The 18,799-nt window shown below is 35.4% G+C and overlaps 1 protein-coding gene across 5 annotated transcripts in view; it reads left to right on the forward strand.

Moving 5' to 3' along the window:
• Kmr (kramer) overlaps positions 1-18,799 on the forward strand; it is a 278,588-nt gene that overhangs the window by 41,761 nt on the left and 218,028 nt on the right. Inside the window, exon 1 of one of the 5 annotated variants that reach the window (XM_064125095.1) lies at positions 11,955-12,200. The exons of the other annotated variants lie outside the window; for them this stretch is intronic. Within the exon in view, the coding sequence (XP_063981165.1) occupies positions 12,169-12,200 (32 nt within the window). The 5' untranslated portion in view covers positions 11,955-12,168. Of the gene's footprint in view, positions 1-11,954; positions 12,201-18,799 lie in introns of those variants that run through there. 5 annotated transcript variants of the gene reach the window in all.

The following is an 18,799-nucleotide window of genomic DNA, read 5'->3' on the forward strand; positions in this document are numbered from 1 at the left end:
AAAGCTGTGTCCAGTCCATGTTAGTATTTTATAGTTTTTCTCCAAACAGTAGCGAAATGTTTAGAATAGTTTTAATAAACAGAACCAGAGAAGGAGGAGAAAGAAATGAGTGAACAAGGGCTTTTTGTGAAACGGGTCTAGAGTGTGAAAACTTTGGTTACTAAGAGTCAGTTACTCTAGAGACATACGGCCGCAAGACTAGAAAGTCAGTGCCATAAAAATCGAAGAAGAAGAAGAAGACTCTGGAGACATCATAGTAGAAAGATATCCCTTCTGCGTGCGATAAATACAGGATTAAAGTTCTGTTTAATTCTGTTTAATTATTTGATGGCCCATTTTTATAACAATGTTATAAATGGTAAATAAATACTAGTTGATATCCAGTCTATTTAATCCCAAGGCCTAGTTGACCGCAGACTTTGGTTTAGATTAGGCCCAAGGTATGACCCCAGTCTAGAAACAGGCTGGGGTTGTCTTGGCCCACGCCTAGTCCAGGCTTGGTCCAATTGTTAAATCCTACCTGGGCAGCTGAATTAACATCATATAAGTTTAGTGGTAATTAATATAAAAAAAGAGGGACCTCCTGAATTTTTTTGGAGCATTTCGTAATTTTTATTTAAATTTGCTGTGAAAAATAGTGATAACGTCACGCACATTTTCCTAGTGACTTTTGTAATCGGTAAGCGAACTCAAGTTCCGTAACTTTTGCCGAATATTCCTGTCTATCTAACAAACTTCGTATTCCTGTGAAGTGTTAATTACGTGGATCAAAACATAATTTAGTGTTACCAAAAGCTGCTGTTCTGCTGCTGTTTTGCTTTTTCTCTGTCTTGGCAACGTATTTGACACATAACACTCCCTTTGTTAAGACTGTCTGCCTCTTGCGACTCGGAGAAAACCCTCGACGACGCATTAAGTATAGGGCTTCTAATTAAACCACCGACTCCATAGTGGTTACGGGGTAGTGAAGTGTGTAAGATTGTGATGTGCAGAAAACATAAAAGTGTCCCCGGAACATCCCAGATTGAAACAATTGTCTTTAATTTGCGTTGAGTTGGGGGAGCAGTTCTCAATTAAAAAACAATAATATATAGTTTTCTTTGAATCAAGTTTTGATATATATACATGCACAAAGTATATGTCTTCGTATAAAACTATAATAGTAGCCGTCTTTATTTCGGATGGTTTTTCCGCAAACATAAATACACCGGAAATAACACTCATGTTTGCAAACAATTAGCGCTGCAACACTGAAAATCAATCTTGTTATCACATGAAAATATTGTAGAAAAACACAGTTTCATTATTATCGTTGTTATGTGATCGTTATTTTGTAATATAGGGAAGGAGAATGCGCTTGAGCTGCACCTGATGGCGCACCACTGATTTAGAGTAAACTTAAGTCACTCAGTGGTCTTCTATCAAATGAAGACTTTAATTTCACGTCAGTATATTTAATTGACTTACCAGAAGATACTAAATGTAAGAGCAGTCAAGCATTTCTCTTTAAATTATCAAGAGTCTATTTTAAGGGATTGTTTATCATCGCACCTTCTCATCATTTTAAATCCATTATCAGAATTTATCTGATTAAATCCATTATCAGACTATTATCAGAATCTATTCATCTTTTCGAAATCAGAGCTGTTGTTCTCCTTGTAGGAATCCACTTTTTCGATTAAATTATTGGTAGCTTTTATTGCTTATTGGAATTCAATCCTAATTTAGGTAAAGATAGATTTATGTGAAGGTTTTTATTCTTTCGTAATTAAAATGAAGCCCCCAAGAAAGTAAATGATTCTGGGAAGAATCGTTCTTTAAAAATACGAAAACAACGTATGTTCCTATATAAATTAAAATTGAATTCTCATTAAAAGGACCTTCTACGTTAATCGAAATAGTGAAATAGTGAAATAGTGAAATAGTGAATTAACAAGTGAAATTCTAAAAAAATGATACATAGGCAATAGTATCTAAATTGAATCTCACAAAGTATTGATATATTTTTTTTAACATTTCTTACTTATAAACAAATAATAGAACTTTCCCCAAACGCTGGATTATATATTACGAAGTATCAACAAATTGTTTGATTTTCAAATTATTATCTTTGACTAGGACAGACATGTTGATTTTCACATTAGACACTGTTAAGTTGTGGTTTTAAAATTTTTTTTTTAATCGAGAAAAAAATTACCACTCTAAATGTAATGAAAATTTTATAAATTTCGTGTAGTTTTCGACAATTGTTCAACCCTTTCCTATATAAAGAGAACATAACACGGGTCACTAATCGAACATGGCCAATTTCATGGAGATAATCGATTATGGCATAATCATAATCGATTATTTATGATTATGATGATTATGACTATGCCATAATCGATTATTTGACAATCAATAATCGATTAGTAAAGTGGTGGCGCTACTTGTAAAAAGGAGAAACATCGATACTTTCGATATCTCAAAAGTTTGTCACGCTCGTTCCTCATTGGTTCAGTTGTCTGAGGCGGATAATTACAATTCCGAACTCATTCAATTTCCTCATTTTTTTATCATATTATTCACAATTACAGGGCACGATAGCGCGCGGTCGGTCTCGTTGACTAAAAGGGCAGAGCTACTTTAAAGGTTTTTCTCACTCTCGACTGTCATCTTTTAACGAGCTCGTTCGAAGGCGCAGCCTCAGTAAAATATTCCCCTTTCGGCTGTGCATTTTTACATCGTTTTTCGTATAATCCCATGTATCCTTGGCACATAATGTGAGATCGTATATAGCGAGTGCGGGCACCAATGGGAATACAAAGGCTGTGTGATATTTCACTTGGTAGCAGTGTTAACATTTGCTCGGATGATTACGAATACGAAGGTGGAGTAATAAATTTTCCACAATGTTCTTTGCTTTATAAATAAGACGATATTCTTAAAATTGGTACTGCAAATAATCTAGTAATTTCTGCCTGAGTCTACTCATAGAAAATGGGGAAGGCATTACTTTTTAGTGCATGGGAAAAACACAAATAGCGAGATGCACATCCTTTGGCCGGTGATTCCATGAAAATGTGCTGAGAGCTCCTTCCTAAATTTTCTGAACAAATAAAATTTTATTATTACATCGAGAAGATTCCATGATTTATAATAACGTTTCAGAGGCGATGAGAAGATATCTGAAATGCTCTCTGACTCCTCAGGTTCACAGCAAAGAAAATATAAAATTATCAAGCTACGTTTCCTCATGAAGTAAAGTCTGGATATAAAATTTCCGAATTATCATGTTCAGAAAATTAAAGATTCCAGAGCGTTGCGCTTCTGGAATGCTCGGCAATTGTTATGAAGCTGGAAAGTATTTTTATATAATATCCCCGAGAATTTCTCAATCGTTGGCGACAAATTGCAGAAAGTATTGTCATACCTGCAACGATAAATCGTCAAACGAGTTGTTCATCTTTGCGGAACAAATCGATTCACACTTTTTATTTAATTTTACTTCCCTCGCAGATTATGAGTTACAATGTTAATTCTACGGATTGTTGCTACCGAATGAAAGCTTCGTATTGATCTGGTTTTTTAATTCTGTAATTTCACTTGCAAATTGTCTAGAATGTTATAAAACGTGAAAAATAGTATACTATTTACATATACTAGTTTGTCTTACGAATGCCCATTAAGGAGGGCGGCAGAAAGGCCGCCGATGGTTGGCCAACATTGGCTGAGTGTCGGCCTACTGTCGGCCACTCGTCATCTCCTACCCGGGAAGGTGGTTCAATTGAATTCACAACTCATTTTATTTGGAAATCTCTCATAATTGAAGAGTGCGCTAACGGGCATTTGGTCTTGTCACCCAAATGCCCAATGTACCATCGGAATAATTAAGCCGTTGGAATTTTTGATACGTTCGCCCACATAATATTATCATGTATTACACAAAGTCTACAGCTTTATACATACAGTGAAGTGCCTCGGTACCAACTGCAGTCTCAGTGACGTTCTTTTGTGCTGAGCACTCGGATCTATGGAAAATGGAACCTCGAAAAGTTTCCCTTGGGCACTCCTCTATGTACAACTCCCGAGTTATCCGGCTTCCCCACTCATACTCTTCTTCGCCATGCAATACCAACCCCCCTCCCCCCCCCTTCAACCCCCTTCAACTTAGGCTCATGCAGTTTGCGCCTGGGCGCGTCTAGTCTTTCCTCGTGAGAGGCCAACGACTCGGACAAAAAAAAAGTGCGACTTTTATTTTCATTTTTGCAACAACTTTTTTTCTCCCACTAGGTTCTATTGATTTCTCGTCCTCTGCTGTTTTTGTAATGCACCCTTTCTCGGGTTTGCTCATCTTGTGGCAATCACATACTCAGGATGTACCAAATTGTGGGAACTTTTGGTGATGAAAGCTTGATGAAATTGGGAGTGAGAAATTGAGAGGAATCCATTAGTAATATTTGGACTTGTTGTGTTATGAGACTTCGGGGTTGGCGTTACCAAACCAAGGGCTAGCCAAGATTGTTCCAAGTTTGGAAACCAAGGTCGAACCAACCTAGCCTAGTCTCGGTCCAAGCTTGGTCCAAGCTTGGGCCCATGGTGAATTCCCACCTGGGTAGTATTAGATCGTGGGGATTCTTCTTATGGGGTTGTCAGGATACTTAGAATTTAGGTGTCAAAAAGATTTAGAATGTTTGTAGATCGACTTTGATGTCGTCAGTCAAATTTAGAGTGATAAACCACTGAGAAGGTAAAAATTAGCTGAACTGAACATAATTATTTTTGGTACATGGAAAAAACAATAGAATCAAATACATTTTATACTCGAGTTAAGTATATACGTTAAACTTAAAATAAATATTATTATATAATTGACATGAGTATAATAATATGCTTATTTTAAGTATACTTTATAGCCAATGCAAATATATTTGATTTTCGACGACAGTATAAAAAAAAATAGTTTTGTCGCGAGGCCATTGTCATCTGTGTAGAGATTAAAACATTCACCTTCAATATGTGTTTTCGATGCTTTAAAAACGACCGCAAGATGGCTCCACTGGATTTTATTTCCTGATGACCAGAGGAATCTTGACCGCTCATTACGTTCTCCCCCTTGCAGATGTTTTGAGTGTCGCAAATTCACAATAATATCGTTGCTCTTAAATTTGTTTGATGGATTAGTGAATTTGGTGAAATAGTTCATACTAGTTAGAAATTAACGACGCAGAGTTATTTTAAAAATGCTAAATGTGAAGTGAGTCGACAAGGAGTGAACAATCAAAAAAGACTACGAGTCTACTGAATTGTTCAAAATTTTGACGCATGGAGGCATTATTGAAAATCCTTAATGATAAATCATTTTAGTCATATTTTATTTGAAAATTTTTCGTCTTTTATAAGAGGTTGAGTGCACATATTAATAATAAACTGTCTGCGTTACTTGATCTAGTCATAGTAGATAATAAAATATTAGAAATGGGGTAGTTATAACGATTCTAAACGTGTGAATGTTATTTATTCTCTTTTATATTATACACTCGGAAGACACAACCGCTCTGGTTCGTTTCCTTAGAGGAACTAAGAACTAACTAAAAAGACAAAAGGGCCACAACACCCTGGACCTGATGACTCACAGTAACAATGGTCCCACTCATGCACGTCTGTTCAGGCCCAAGTAAACAGAGCATAGACATCATACCCCAAACTTCGTAGAATTTTCATCCATAAAAATGTTTTCCAATCTCAAGTGGAAACACGAGAACATATACAAATCGTAGAAAAACCGATTCAGTCCAACTGTAAATTAATTTTTGATAAATAGTTTGAAATGTAAACTTTAATATAAAGTAATGTGAAAATCAGTTGGTTATTGATTTAACGATTGAAAATCCAATTGACGTGAAATAAGTATAAAACAAAATTAATGTAAATATCATTTTCTGTTCGTGTAATAGAGCACTTCTTGTCATTTTTTAGTTATTGAAGGTAAAGCTCGGGCTTTTGGTATTATTCTCGAAGTAATTGACTCCAAATCTGTTAAAAAGGTGACACAAGAAAAGTCACACCAAATAAATATGATGATCTACTCGACGCTAATGTTTATATTTTCAAGTATCGAATGGAGTTTATTGTCTCATAGAATGTAGTACCGACATCAAAATTTATTGTGCCCTTCCGGAATTTTTATTATGCAGTACGAAAAGTTTTCGAATGCTCGACAATTGAACCCACTTTACCACACTGCACGGTAAATTTTGTTTGAATTTTTCCAGAGAAATTCTAGTTTTGTTTTTCTTTCTCTACGGTATCGGAATTTTTATTATGCAGCCCGAGAATTTTTCTGGTAGTAGACAATTGATCTCACTTCACCCCTTTACCGCAGTGTGGGGTTGGCATAGGCGGAACTCGTTTACTTTCCGGTGGGGGCGCCAAATTTGTGAGGCCCTCAATCTCACAGTTTCATTGTCGAACGACTGTACCTGGATAGATTTTTTCCTCAAGGGAGGTTCCCCTTTGTTCTTGCAGTACAGGGGTTGATGGTGGAGCGAAAATAAATCGTAAGGACCTGACGGGTTGCATTAGAAAAGAAAAAATAACTTGACAAAGAACACAAACCGATCTTTACCTGATGAAGTATGATTTTCATGATTATATTCTAGTTGAATTGGATTTGGGAGAAAACACATAAACCTGCAAGAGAGACAAAATATTCAAAATATAAAAATATTTAAATTCAAACATATACTTTATTCAAGTACATACATTATCCTTAAAATGAATATAATAATGGACTTAATTCCTATGTATTCGATTTTCAACGGCAATAATGAGAAAAAAAATTTTTTTTCATCGATCGATTATCAACAATAAATATGTTAAATAGTTCGACAACGTTTATCTTCAATATGTGAACTCAATGTTTTCAAAACCATCGCAAGATGGTGGTCCTGCGCCGGATTTCTTGACGACCAGAGGGTACCTAACCCCTGATTCCGTCGTACGCCCCTGATATTGTTTTGACTGTCTCCATTTCACAATAACATCGTTACTCTTTAGTTGCTCTGATGAATCAGTGAATTTGGTGAAATAGTAGTCAAATAGTCAGTATTAGAGAGAGAGAGCAGATATATACATGTACACATGTATAGGAGATGCCAAAGGTGAAGTAAATGGACAATGAGGGAACAAACGAAAAATACTACAAAATTCCTGAATTGCTAACATTATGGCACATGAAGCCATTCACATATTAATAATAAACATTTTTGTGGTTCTTGATCTATTCACAGTTGATATAATATACTTGATTATAATAATTCAAAATATACTTGATTCAAGTACTTTCTTCGTTCCTTGTACTAAAACGTTGGTTTTGTTACGAAAATACTGAAGTTCTTCAGGGTTCAATTTCACTCACATTTATATTGAAAAATGGTACTGTACGGTTTTCCACTGGGTCGTCCGATAGATCAATCTACTCATCAGATTGAACTTTACATTTGACCTTTACCAGAATTCTGTCGAGTTATCAATTGATAAAGAAGCCGCCCAATATCCGGGGGCTTCCTATGATAGGTCAATGAAAATAGCAACACTAGAGTTAGCCTCAATCAAATGAACATTTCAAAATTATTCAGTGCATCCTTCCTGCCAATTTATCCCTATTTTCGATTGGTCTTCAACAGTGAAACCATTCCATCATCATCAATCCAATAATACGACGGGATTTCAATGAAACACAATCTCAATTACTTTCCCTGATTGATTTTTTTTTCATCGTCCTAACAGTTTTGGCTTCCATCCGAGGATTTTATGCATTTGCTCTTTTTGCGATCCATTCATTTTTCCATCGGCGTGTGAGACACCGAGTGACATTTTTTTTCTCCCTTTGTTGCTTCGTCGAGAACGAATTCATAGGGCCGTTCAAACCTTCGGAAAAAATATAAATGAGAGTTGCTAAACCAGCTGTGCCCTCGTGAAAATTTTCATCTCTTTCAATTTTCACCTTTATCTTGTTCTCTTTTTCCACTTTTTTTCTTTTGATTGTATTTGCAAATTTTCTGCTATCGGATGATTTACGTTTTTGCGCGTGAAAGGAATTAATTGAAAAATTTATCCAATTCGAGGGGAAATTTTATTGGATACCTGTTCAACTTTTTTCTAGCTTTCAGCAGTTTTTATGGCCGTGACAATAAATTACAACAGATAATAATAATAACGGGGGATAATTTTTTTGGCGTGTAGTGTATTAATTTTTTAAAGAAAGGGTCTCTCTTTTCTAGACAAATATTATCTAAGGGGTAGAAAAACCTTTGGGATAAGTTAATCTATCAGAAAAAACCCAAAAGACAAGAAAATTAAGGAAAAGTAAATTAAGAAAATTAATTTAATAATATAACAATAGTTCGTCTATTGCCTCAGTGTTCCTCAAGACCTTATAGTAGCCAAAGCATTCAAAATGGCGTCCTACCCCCGAAAGTCACAACCTCCACAAAAGGTCTTGAAAATATACTGAATTTTGGGTGTTCCATTATGGAGCATTGAGGGTGTTAGTACAATTATGGAAACCAACAATTAAAAATGGTATCTCGTTGAGTCGTGAATCCCATTAGATATTTTTGTTAATAACACCCCTTTTGTGGACTTGGGAAATGGACCCTTGAAGGGCAGTTTCCACTGCTGTGAGGTCCTACAAGTGATGCCATCCTAGCTAAATGTTCTCCAGCTTATTAACAGATCTGGATTTTTCCAAGACAGAAGAAACCCTGCAGAAGTTTCGTGTTAATTTTTTTGAAAAACCATAACCTTGGAGGGTTGTCTTCATAATAACGCATTGCATGTCCGGGAATTCTTACCCGGGATAGGGTTATATTGGATATGGGGTATATAAGTGAATATCAAATGCAGTGGATTTAACTTTGACTTTATCGTTATTCTACTAGGGTAAGGGGTTCAAGGAGAAGACAATTCTCAGAAATCTACAACTTTCTGGGATCCCTTATCCTACACATTTTCATTTTTTATTTGAGTGATAAACTCGTTGCTTTACCTCTGTGTTTACATTTGGGAACCAAAGGAGAGACCGCGAGAGCACCCTGTGAATGCGGGGGGGGGGGGGGTGAGGGCCTGAGAAAGAGATTAGGGGAAGTTGTTCGTCATTTTAGCGACTGAAACTACTAAGACTTGACTGTAATAGTATATTTCGTCACGAGTACATAAACCAACGTTTTGACTCGTTGGAGATGTATTCAAAAATTACTGTTTGTCATTAATTTTGGTTTTTGCTCGTCCGGGAATTGGTAGTTGGTACTGGCCTCGCGCGAACCCAAAAGAGTGAAAATATCATTCATAACTAGGGCCCTAGGGATTTTTAGTCGTATGAAATGTCGGTCCTCGCTTTCGGTTCGACGGGATTCGTAATCCTGTCTCAACTTGTTTGATATATTTTTTAATTTTGAAAATATTTCCGGCTTTTTTTCATTTAGCAATCAATTGCAAACTTTTGTAAGTACAGAGATAAATATTATATTACATACGGATAGCGAGGGAAACAAGTTTTAGTCTAAATGAGAACAAAAAATGTATCTCTGTATATAGCAAACGGGAATACTCCAAAAACACAAGAGTCTTCAGGGGCTAAAAGTTTTCAACTTGAATGAAAATATTATAGAACCATTGCTTTTTATACTAGTTCCTAAGATCTGTAAATATTGTAATTACTGATGGTTTTTCTTTTCTGTGCTGAAATCTAATATTTCATACGAACATTGAACGGTATCTTTCATCGGAATATATGGAAAAAGTCACTTTACTTCGTGTAGGTAATGAGTCGCTTTTTACCACACGACACGAGTCAATACACAACATTTTCATGAATATCATTCCAAAAAAACATTTACTTATCATTTGTTCATGAAAAATTCTTAAATTATGCAAAGAATTCAATGAAAATCACTTTGGTAAAGGAAATAAATATATAACAAATGTAGAGCTGAAGATAAATTTTCCCTTTATGTTTCTAAAAATCATGAGACAACTGACGAATTTGCTCAAATTTGGTGTAAAAAAAGTAAAATCTTCCAACTCATTAAATTATAAACCTTCCTTACAATGAAGGTAGAAGCAATCAAATGCAAAATAAGATTACAGATGTGCACGTGTGATATTGAATACGTCATGGATTCTTTAATGGACTGTTTATCCCATGGAAAAGTAGGTGGAAATTCCAAATAACATGAAGAGAATAGATGAAAAAAATAAAATTAAATAACATGAACAGTAATTTTCGTCAGGATAAACACCAACGTCATAAAAAAAGCTCACATATTAACTAATTATATGATTAGGTACCTCCGTAAATAATTCAAGACACGAGAACTATTTTTCAATAGTTCCTCTCGAATTCAAACGAAAGCATAAATATCTCAATTCTCATGAAAGGATCGAACACTCTGGAATTTTTCCAAGTTACCTGAGAAAGCCCCTACCTCAACCCAGGTAGTTCGTTCCCAAAAACACAAAGCGTCCCCTAAGGTTCCACTGTGAAAGAACCCCCCTCATAAAACCGAACAATCACCTGTTCCCATGATATCCCATAGCCCTCCGTCAGGTGAATTATTCACCGAAAAACAGTTTAAAGTAACTCTAGTGTCAGGTCGATAATTTACCGACGGGATACTTTGCCTGAGAATATTTTCATTTGCCAAATTTTACAACTAACTGTATAACTAAATTCGAAAAAAAACTACGCAAAGCTAGTATTATCGAAATTAAGTTTAGAAGAGTGTTGATGTTTTTCAAAACATTCTATTTTTGTAAACAAATAATAAAACTTGTTTCCCAAGCAAACGAAGGCATCATCTTTTACGAAGTGCCACAAAATTTCTCGATTTTCTAATCTTTAACTCCAACGGAAATGTAGGCATTCCCCATAAGACATTGTTTTGTTCTGATTTTTTAAAGTTCGTTTTTAAAAAACAGGAACGATAATTAAATTGCGGGAAAACTTACGATCACGAGAAGGCGATGCTCTACTCTCCCTTCATGAAAAATAACTCCTCGTCTAGAAAAGACTGTCTTCATGGTTCGTGGTAGCTCTTTGCCGACGCAGACCAACGTTTTCAATGGTCGTCGTAATTTGAAAAAAACCCTTGAAATGAAAAATGCTATTCTGACGATGACTTCGCCATCTTCATAAAGTCTATTTATCCACAAATTTTACTGTCTAATACGTCGTATCCTCCTAAACTCTTCCAAATTATTAGCGTAAAATATGTGATGTGTAATGAACTACGAATTGGAGATTAATGAAAAACGATAAAAATACGTGACAATTATATTGTCCAATTTATGACGAGTAATGACAATGATATACCTCACGAAATACTGGAAGAAGCTCAAATTTATTTTAATAATACTCTACCTGACAAATCGCAAGTGACATATATAAAACCTTATGATGATTTCATGAGACGGCGTAAACAAAAAAATATGATTTTTCTTATGACTCAACTCCAATGGTCAATTTCGGTCACTTCATTACAATTCAGTGGGTACAATAAACCGAATTGGAAAAAAGTCCTTTTCCGGCTTTGCACTTGACTACAGAATGTTTTCATATCTTTACGGTCATACAAAAACAATTTATCCCAGGAAACAGCCCCCCACCTCCGAAAAAAATGGTATGTCCTCCTCTTGTCCTCCGTCGTCCCATAAAACGGCACTTTTCTCGCCTAGACGCACAATCCATTATTTCACGATCAGTAAAATTACTGAACTGTGGCGCCAGGTGACACGGACGAACGACGGATGTAAAGGGTTTCAGGTGTGCAACAAAAATCAGCTCATGTTGGAGGACAACGTCAGTGTAAAAGTAACGCAGTGTTAGGTGAACAGGGAAAGAGCGAGAAAGAGGGAACAGTAAAAGTGAAGCCAAGGGTGGGAGTGTCGGGGACACGAAGCGTGGCTGCTAGCCAGTCGCTCCGGAAACACGCAGCTGGACGGTTTAAAGCTGCCTTCGTCTCACCTTTCCCCCGTTAAAATGTACATTTGTTTACTCACAATAATTCATTTTCTCTGACATCGAGTGGTTCAGTGGTGATTTGTGATTAATTCTTGGTGGTGTAATGTGCTGTGTGTTTGGAACAGGTGTTTTGGATTTATTCATCGTTTGATCGTTCATGGGAGATGGTTAGCTTCAAAACTACTAACTGTCTTGGGTAAGGTTCCATAAGACTCTTTATCTCTCGTTCTTTCGCGTTATTTCATTTTTCCGTAGTTTTCTAGTCGGATAAAACGATATTTCAGCCGAGGAGTGAGTGATATTCTTGACAGGAGAAAATATATTTTTTTAAAGGCATTTCTCCGGCGATATCTGCGGAAAGTCAAGGCTCAGTTCCTAATATTATAGTTATGCTGGACGATGTTCTTATTATATTGCACATGACCTTGACGAACCAGGGATTATTTCACAAATTCGTGAGTTTCTCAGATGAAATAATTCAGAGTAATTATCCATATTAATAATTGTTAGTGAATCGATATCAACGCCATTTATTCAATTATTATCATACCTGTAATTGTATTCGATTAAAAATACGTCAGAAATGATATATTTTCGACTATAATAATGTTTTTATAGCGACTGCATCGACAAGAAAAAAAATTCCAAAATCAGGAAAATTACTCTCACGAAGTTTCTTTCAATCAAATCAAAGAACAAATTGAAAGATGTTAAAGGCAATAATCTATGTTGCATAACTGATTAGATTATTTGATCACTGATTTGTGATAAACTCAGACCAGTTATTTGATGAATCACGCGTCTCGGAAATAAACTTTCATCTTCGCTTCGCCGTTCGCGTCTTCCCGGCTTCAGTCGAGGGAAAGTTGGATTTAATTTTTGACTCGTCTGAGGAGATAATTTTTTATTCAATTTATTTTTTATAGCATCTAGTATGCGTCAGATTATTTCTCCTTTCCTCTCGCACATTCTATCTTATCTCGCGGGCGTCACCGTACACATCTGCCTTCTCGTGCCAACGGCCTCAAACTTGTTGGCTCAGCTGGCGATTGGAACGCGAGGTACCGACCTGCATATCCTAGTGGCTTTATTATTATCAATGATTCGGCCAGTCAAACGGCTTCTTCATTCATGCTCACTTCAGGTGCTTCTGATTGGGAGTCGGAGGGGTGATTTTTTTTGGATTAACGCCCTTGCGAAACACGATGTTGATGCCCCTTGACGAGTTATTGTCGGTATTGACTCTCTTTATTACGGTATTGTAATATTACAAGACATTTCATTATGAAAAGTTACAATGGGGACACATTATGACATTCCCGCACGGAACAGTATATATGCCACGATTATATGTACACATATTACTAAAGTATGTGACTTATACATTACATTTATTACATATAGGTAACATACAGCATTTTGGACCGATTTACCTTTATTTAAAAATTAAATAAATCTTTATGTAATTTTATGATTGAAAAACATGCAAAATATATCTGTCTGATTTATATTTCGTTATATAAATCCCACATATATTTCGCGTACCGCAGTTTTAACGGGGCAAATTTTAGAAAATTAAAGGCATGAACCACTCAAATTATTCCGATAAACGTCAAATTTCGTAAAATCACAGTTATGAAAAATTCAGTTCGATTGGTACAACCGTTCTTTAATTTCCAATTCGTTCTGAATCAATTTTCGCAAATATCTCGAAAATTAGTGAACCAATTTCAATTTTCCACCTCTTCACCAAAAACTGGCAGAATTTCAGGGATTATTTTTCCCATCCAAATCTTGGCCAATAGGATTGCACCATTCGACGTTATTTTGTATAGTCAACACGGTATTTCAGTGGATATTCTTGGAAATTTCACTGGAAATTTTGCATGTTGATATATATAAAAAAAAACAAATGTTGAAGTAACCCTCAATTGTATCTGACAGATTAATGGCAATTCGTTGAAAATTATGTCTCATGGTGCAATTCTATCGGCCAAGATTTGGATGCAAAAAATAATCCCCCGAATACCACTCGAACTTCGAAATTATCTGATATTTCCCTCAAGGTTCCCTACAAACAAATAAGCTCGTCAAGTTTTCCAGAAAAATCACTCGCGCTTCGCGCTCGTGATTTTCAAACTGGAAAACTTGACACGTTCATTTGTTTGCAACGAACCTATCGGGAAATATCCCATAATTTCGGAGCTCTTGTGGTATTATATGCGAGAATTCCCTCAAAAATTCATTTTAATCCTCACAGAACTTCAAAATTGTTTAAATTGATTATTTTCGCGAATTGGGTAACATTTTTCATCAAATTTTTTCCTATGCTTCGATTCTTAATTTGATTGACCTATATTTATCCTTCATTAATTGTCCTTTATGAAAATATCCAGCTTTCGTTTTCAATTTATCTGGTCAATGGGTAAATTCAGAAGTGGATGAACAATAAATCGGCGCCGTTCACATCAATGGGAAAGCCAGTGATTGCAATGTCCACTAAAATGTGTGGAAGTAATTGGACGAAATGTGGGTCGGTTGTTGAGACTTGTCCGTGAGTTTGATTGGAAAAAATTGCGGATGCTTCAGCAATCTGATGTTTCAAACAACTGATAGGAAAATTGAATATTCTCTTCGTTTCTCTATGGTATAATGGAATACAAATGTCACACTGCCAAAAAAATATTTAATATATCATTTTGCCAACGAAATATTCTTCTAATAAGAATTTAAAGCGAATTTTTGAATGGGGATTTTTGGCATTTAATTGTCCGAAACAAATGTCATTAACAAAATAATCTTCAGTGCATTTCTAGGAACTATTGGAATTAATTGCAAGTTTTTGGGTTTCTGACAATGTTTTTTATTTCTTTTCGTTGTCATTATTGTTTTATAAGTTTTCTATTCGTCTCCGTGTTACCCAATCTGAGCGAGAATCGCAAAATAATTATTTATATTATAATACAATGAAACGAGAGTTTGACGATTTAATTAATAAACATTTATGAAAAGAATCTGAGGCAAAAAAGACAAACAAAAAGGATTCACACATTCGCTGAATAGGAATGAAGATAAAAAACTGAAGATTTGAGAACAGACGAATGTATGTGAAGTTTATTGAGGGGGGAAAGAAAAGGTAAATACGTGATGTTATATGACAGTACAAGACTATTATTATTAAATGAAATCACATAAAAACATAATTGTTGTTGATGACGAGTGTGAAACGAACCTTTGCCAATTGCAAAGTGCTCATTGTTCAGAATAACTATTATTACACTTGTCATTACTGTTGTCAACAATTATTATTTTGTACCAGTTCATTTTATAATGTAATTTATTGAGTCAGAAACAATAGTCGCTGTTTATCGTTACGTTTCCATTTTTGCATATTTAGATTCACTTTGATCATTTTTAAAGTCCACTCTTGACTCAAAGTTTCGTTGTCAAGGTTTGAGCCACTATACGAAGAGAAATAACAAGAGAAAATGAAAAAAATATTTATTCTAATAGTAAAAAAAATATTATTCTCCTGAATTAACGCAAATGGGGGTTTACTTCGATTTATTGTTAACCATTTCGAAAAATTGATGGCCTTAAAATATCACAAATACCATCTAAATGGACAATAATTTATTTCTAAATGATATTTCTTTGCCAACATTCGAAAAATATTTTTTGAATAAAAATAACTCTTTGCCACTATCCCAAAAAAAATTTTTTTTTACTCATTCATTTTTTTGCTGGGTGTATGAACTTAAGTTTCGCTTTGAAGATTTGCTCGTCTACAATTCACCGCACTTTGGGCCGCATTGGGAACCCCAGGGCTACTTTCCCATCCCTCCCCTCAGCCACAAACTCTGACTTCGAACATTGACCAATAAGATAAGATAGGCCAACGAGATAAGATGAGATAACTCTTGCTTTTGACTATTGACCGTTTCTAATAAATATCTTGGAGTTTAAGGAAGATCGCAATATGGAAAGAAATTTTAGATAAAAATTTGACCTTGAGGGGCCCAAGCGTAGAGTGAGGGTTAGTTATATCGCAAAAATGAGACTCGAAAGTTAAATGTGATTTCACCTCATGTTGCATCCTTTGGCGGTATAATTTTGATGAAAGTTCCTGTCTAAGAAAATGTTTATCATAATCTTTTTTGTGGAGAAAATTGAGTTCTATTGCGAATAAATATTTTTAAAGTTATGCTACTTTGACAATTCCTAGAAAATGTTTTAAAATTTTAATATTATCGGTTTTATGATCATCAAATCCATGTGGAATTTTTCATATGAAAAAATTAATGTAGAAATATGTGTAAAAATGATGAAATTGTACGGAATCCTGTTGGAGAATGGGAATGGAAAAAATGACTCTCCTTTTCTCAGTAAAGTTACAACCCCTGTGGATTCGGATTAACCTTCACTTTCCTGCAGCTCTATTGCGCACAAGAGGGGTTATAAAATAAAAATTTAACTACAAATTTAGTGCTATTTATTGCTGCTATGAACTTGCCCATCATATCACGGTCTTGTAATGTTATATAGATCTTTCATGATACTTTGAATCGTTCGACTATGCCGCTGCCATTTATGGGAAGGCCATAAAATTGATCTCACTAAAACTATCGTGAAATTGAACAGTGATCCCGAAACCTCGAGTAGTTGAACACTGTTATTGGCTCCTATTTGGATAGAATCAGATCGTCACATAAAATTTTTGTCATAAAACATGCGATGAAATCAAGGAGCACAGTAGACTCTCCTTATTATTGCATACGAAAGTGAATTCACATATAAATTCCGTGTCAACTCGTGACGTATCAACCATCATCATATTTTATTTGCTTGTAAATATGTTTGTCCATTCTCAATTTTTCAATTCTTCCCCTAAAAACTGACTTTAGTTGTTTTTACAATTTTTGTGTTACTCATTACTGGTAGCTGTGAATGATTTTGCGAAAAAGTCAAAATTTGGGGATAAAAAGGATCAGTAAAAAATAAAATGGAAAAATGCGGGATGTTACATTTATGAGAGGGTTGAAATCGCTTGAATTCCCATGGAATGTCACAAATATTATTATGATTTCCACAATGTAGTCAGATTATCAAAAATTTCCTGTCAGATTTATAATTATGATGTTTCGAAGTTCAAGGATAAAAGTAATTACGGCTTCCTATGCAGATTATAAGCTGTGAATGATGATAATTATAATATAAATAACAGCTGAGTAGGGAAGGTCAGAATGAAGGGAATAAGAACTTATTTCCGGATACACCCGGATCCTTTTATTGTTTCACCTTTACATTCTGACCCTTCCATCAGGCGCTTATGTTCTGAACGTCATTTTTTCCCTTATGCTCTTATCCTCATTTTCTTTTAATATTTCGACCCTTTCCGCCCTCTTTTCCGTTAATTAATCCTCTTATCCTCACTTCGGAATCGTTACTTTGTCGCCCTTTTGTTACCTAGTGACCATTATACTAACCTTGGACCGGTTTGCTGAGTCCATATTCTCAAAATAAATTTTGAGATTAAATAAAAAATGGTCGTTTATAAGCAGGGCAGAACAGTACTTGCGTTATGAGAAATTTATGGCACGTTAAGGGTCGATATAATTCGCCGAGTTAAAATACTATACTGTGCGCCAAGCCGAGAAAAGTGTCGATTTAAGGAACGATATGAGATTAGACGTTCTTTCAATGAGCTTTTTCTCGGCGTCGCTCACAGACTATTTTCCCGGACTTGGGGCGCTATTTTTTGCAGAATATAATGTTTATCGTATAACCATAGAGAGATCAAAAAATTCTCCCAAAAATAACTACTTCTCTCTAGTAAATGAATATTTTCTAAAGATAATTCCCAAACTCAACTGCACGGAAAGTTCATACTCTGCTCTTTGTTGACCGGAAGGAAAGTGAGCATTTTCCACCCTAGGGTGAAGACTAATTCCTAAGGGCGGAAAGTCTTGACTTTCCCCCCGAGGGATCGACTTCCCTCCCTAGAATCAGGATTTCCCACCTGAGAGACTGACTTTCCTCCCTAGTGTCAAGACTTAATTGCGCCCTTGGAACCAACTTTTCATCCTAGATTGAAAAATTCTCATTTCTGCGTGTAAATTTTGTTAGAGTACATCAAAAACTAAATTTCTATTAAGATCGTAATTTTTCATTTCTGAAGCGTAAAATAGACTTAGTAACAGGCAGAAGATTCCTTATTTTGATTTAATTTACCTTTTTATTGCCACCGTAAAATCTATTTTTTTAACGCGCAATTAGGACTTTTATGAGTGACAACACCCACCCGACATCATATTGGCGTTAAGCGTAAATCACGTCGAGCGAAATTTAATTTACGCTTAGGTTTTTCTGTGTCATCAAAGTGTTTACATTCGCGAAGCGAAAGGCGGAGGGTAGGGAGTGCGGTAACGTCTCTGCACTAGCGAAAAAGCGATCAAGGGAAAATGGGATTATAACGGGAGCGACTGTAACGAGACTCTACTGTGATTATATGAAGTACGAATGACATAGCTAACTATATATTGAGTTGGCTGATGATCGGTATACGATAACACGAATTTTCTCGTATTTAACGGGAAGAGTATTTTGCAACAATATTTCCGGTACTGGCACCTGAATTTTATCGGTTCGATGCAATCAACCTATTTTACCGTATTTCACAGTCGATTCTCCTATATAATTTTCTCCGTGTATATACACTGTTATGAATATTTCAACACGATAGAGAAGGTTAAACAAAAAAAAATATACTCTTGATCATAAATACGTAGGAAAGGG

Source organism: Diachasmimorpha longicaudata, chromosome 1, assembly GCF_034640455.1.
Source record: "Diachasmimorpha longicaudata isolate KC_UGA_2023 chromosome 1, iyDiaLong2, whole genome shotgun sequence".
NCBI lineage: Eukaryota > Metazoa > Arthropoda > Insecta > Hymenoptera > Braconidae > Diachasmimorpha > Diachasmimorpha longicaudata.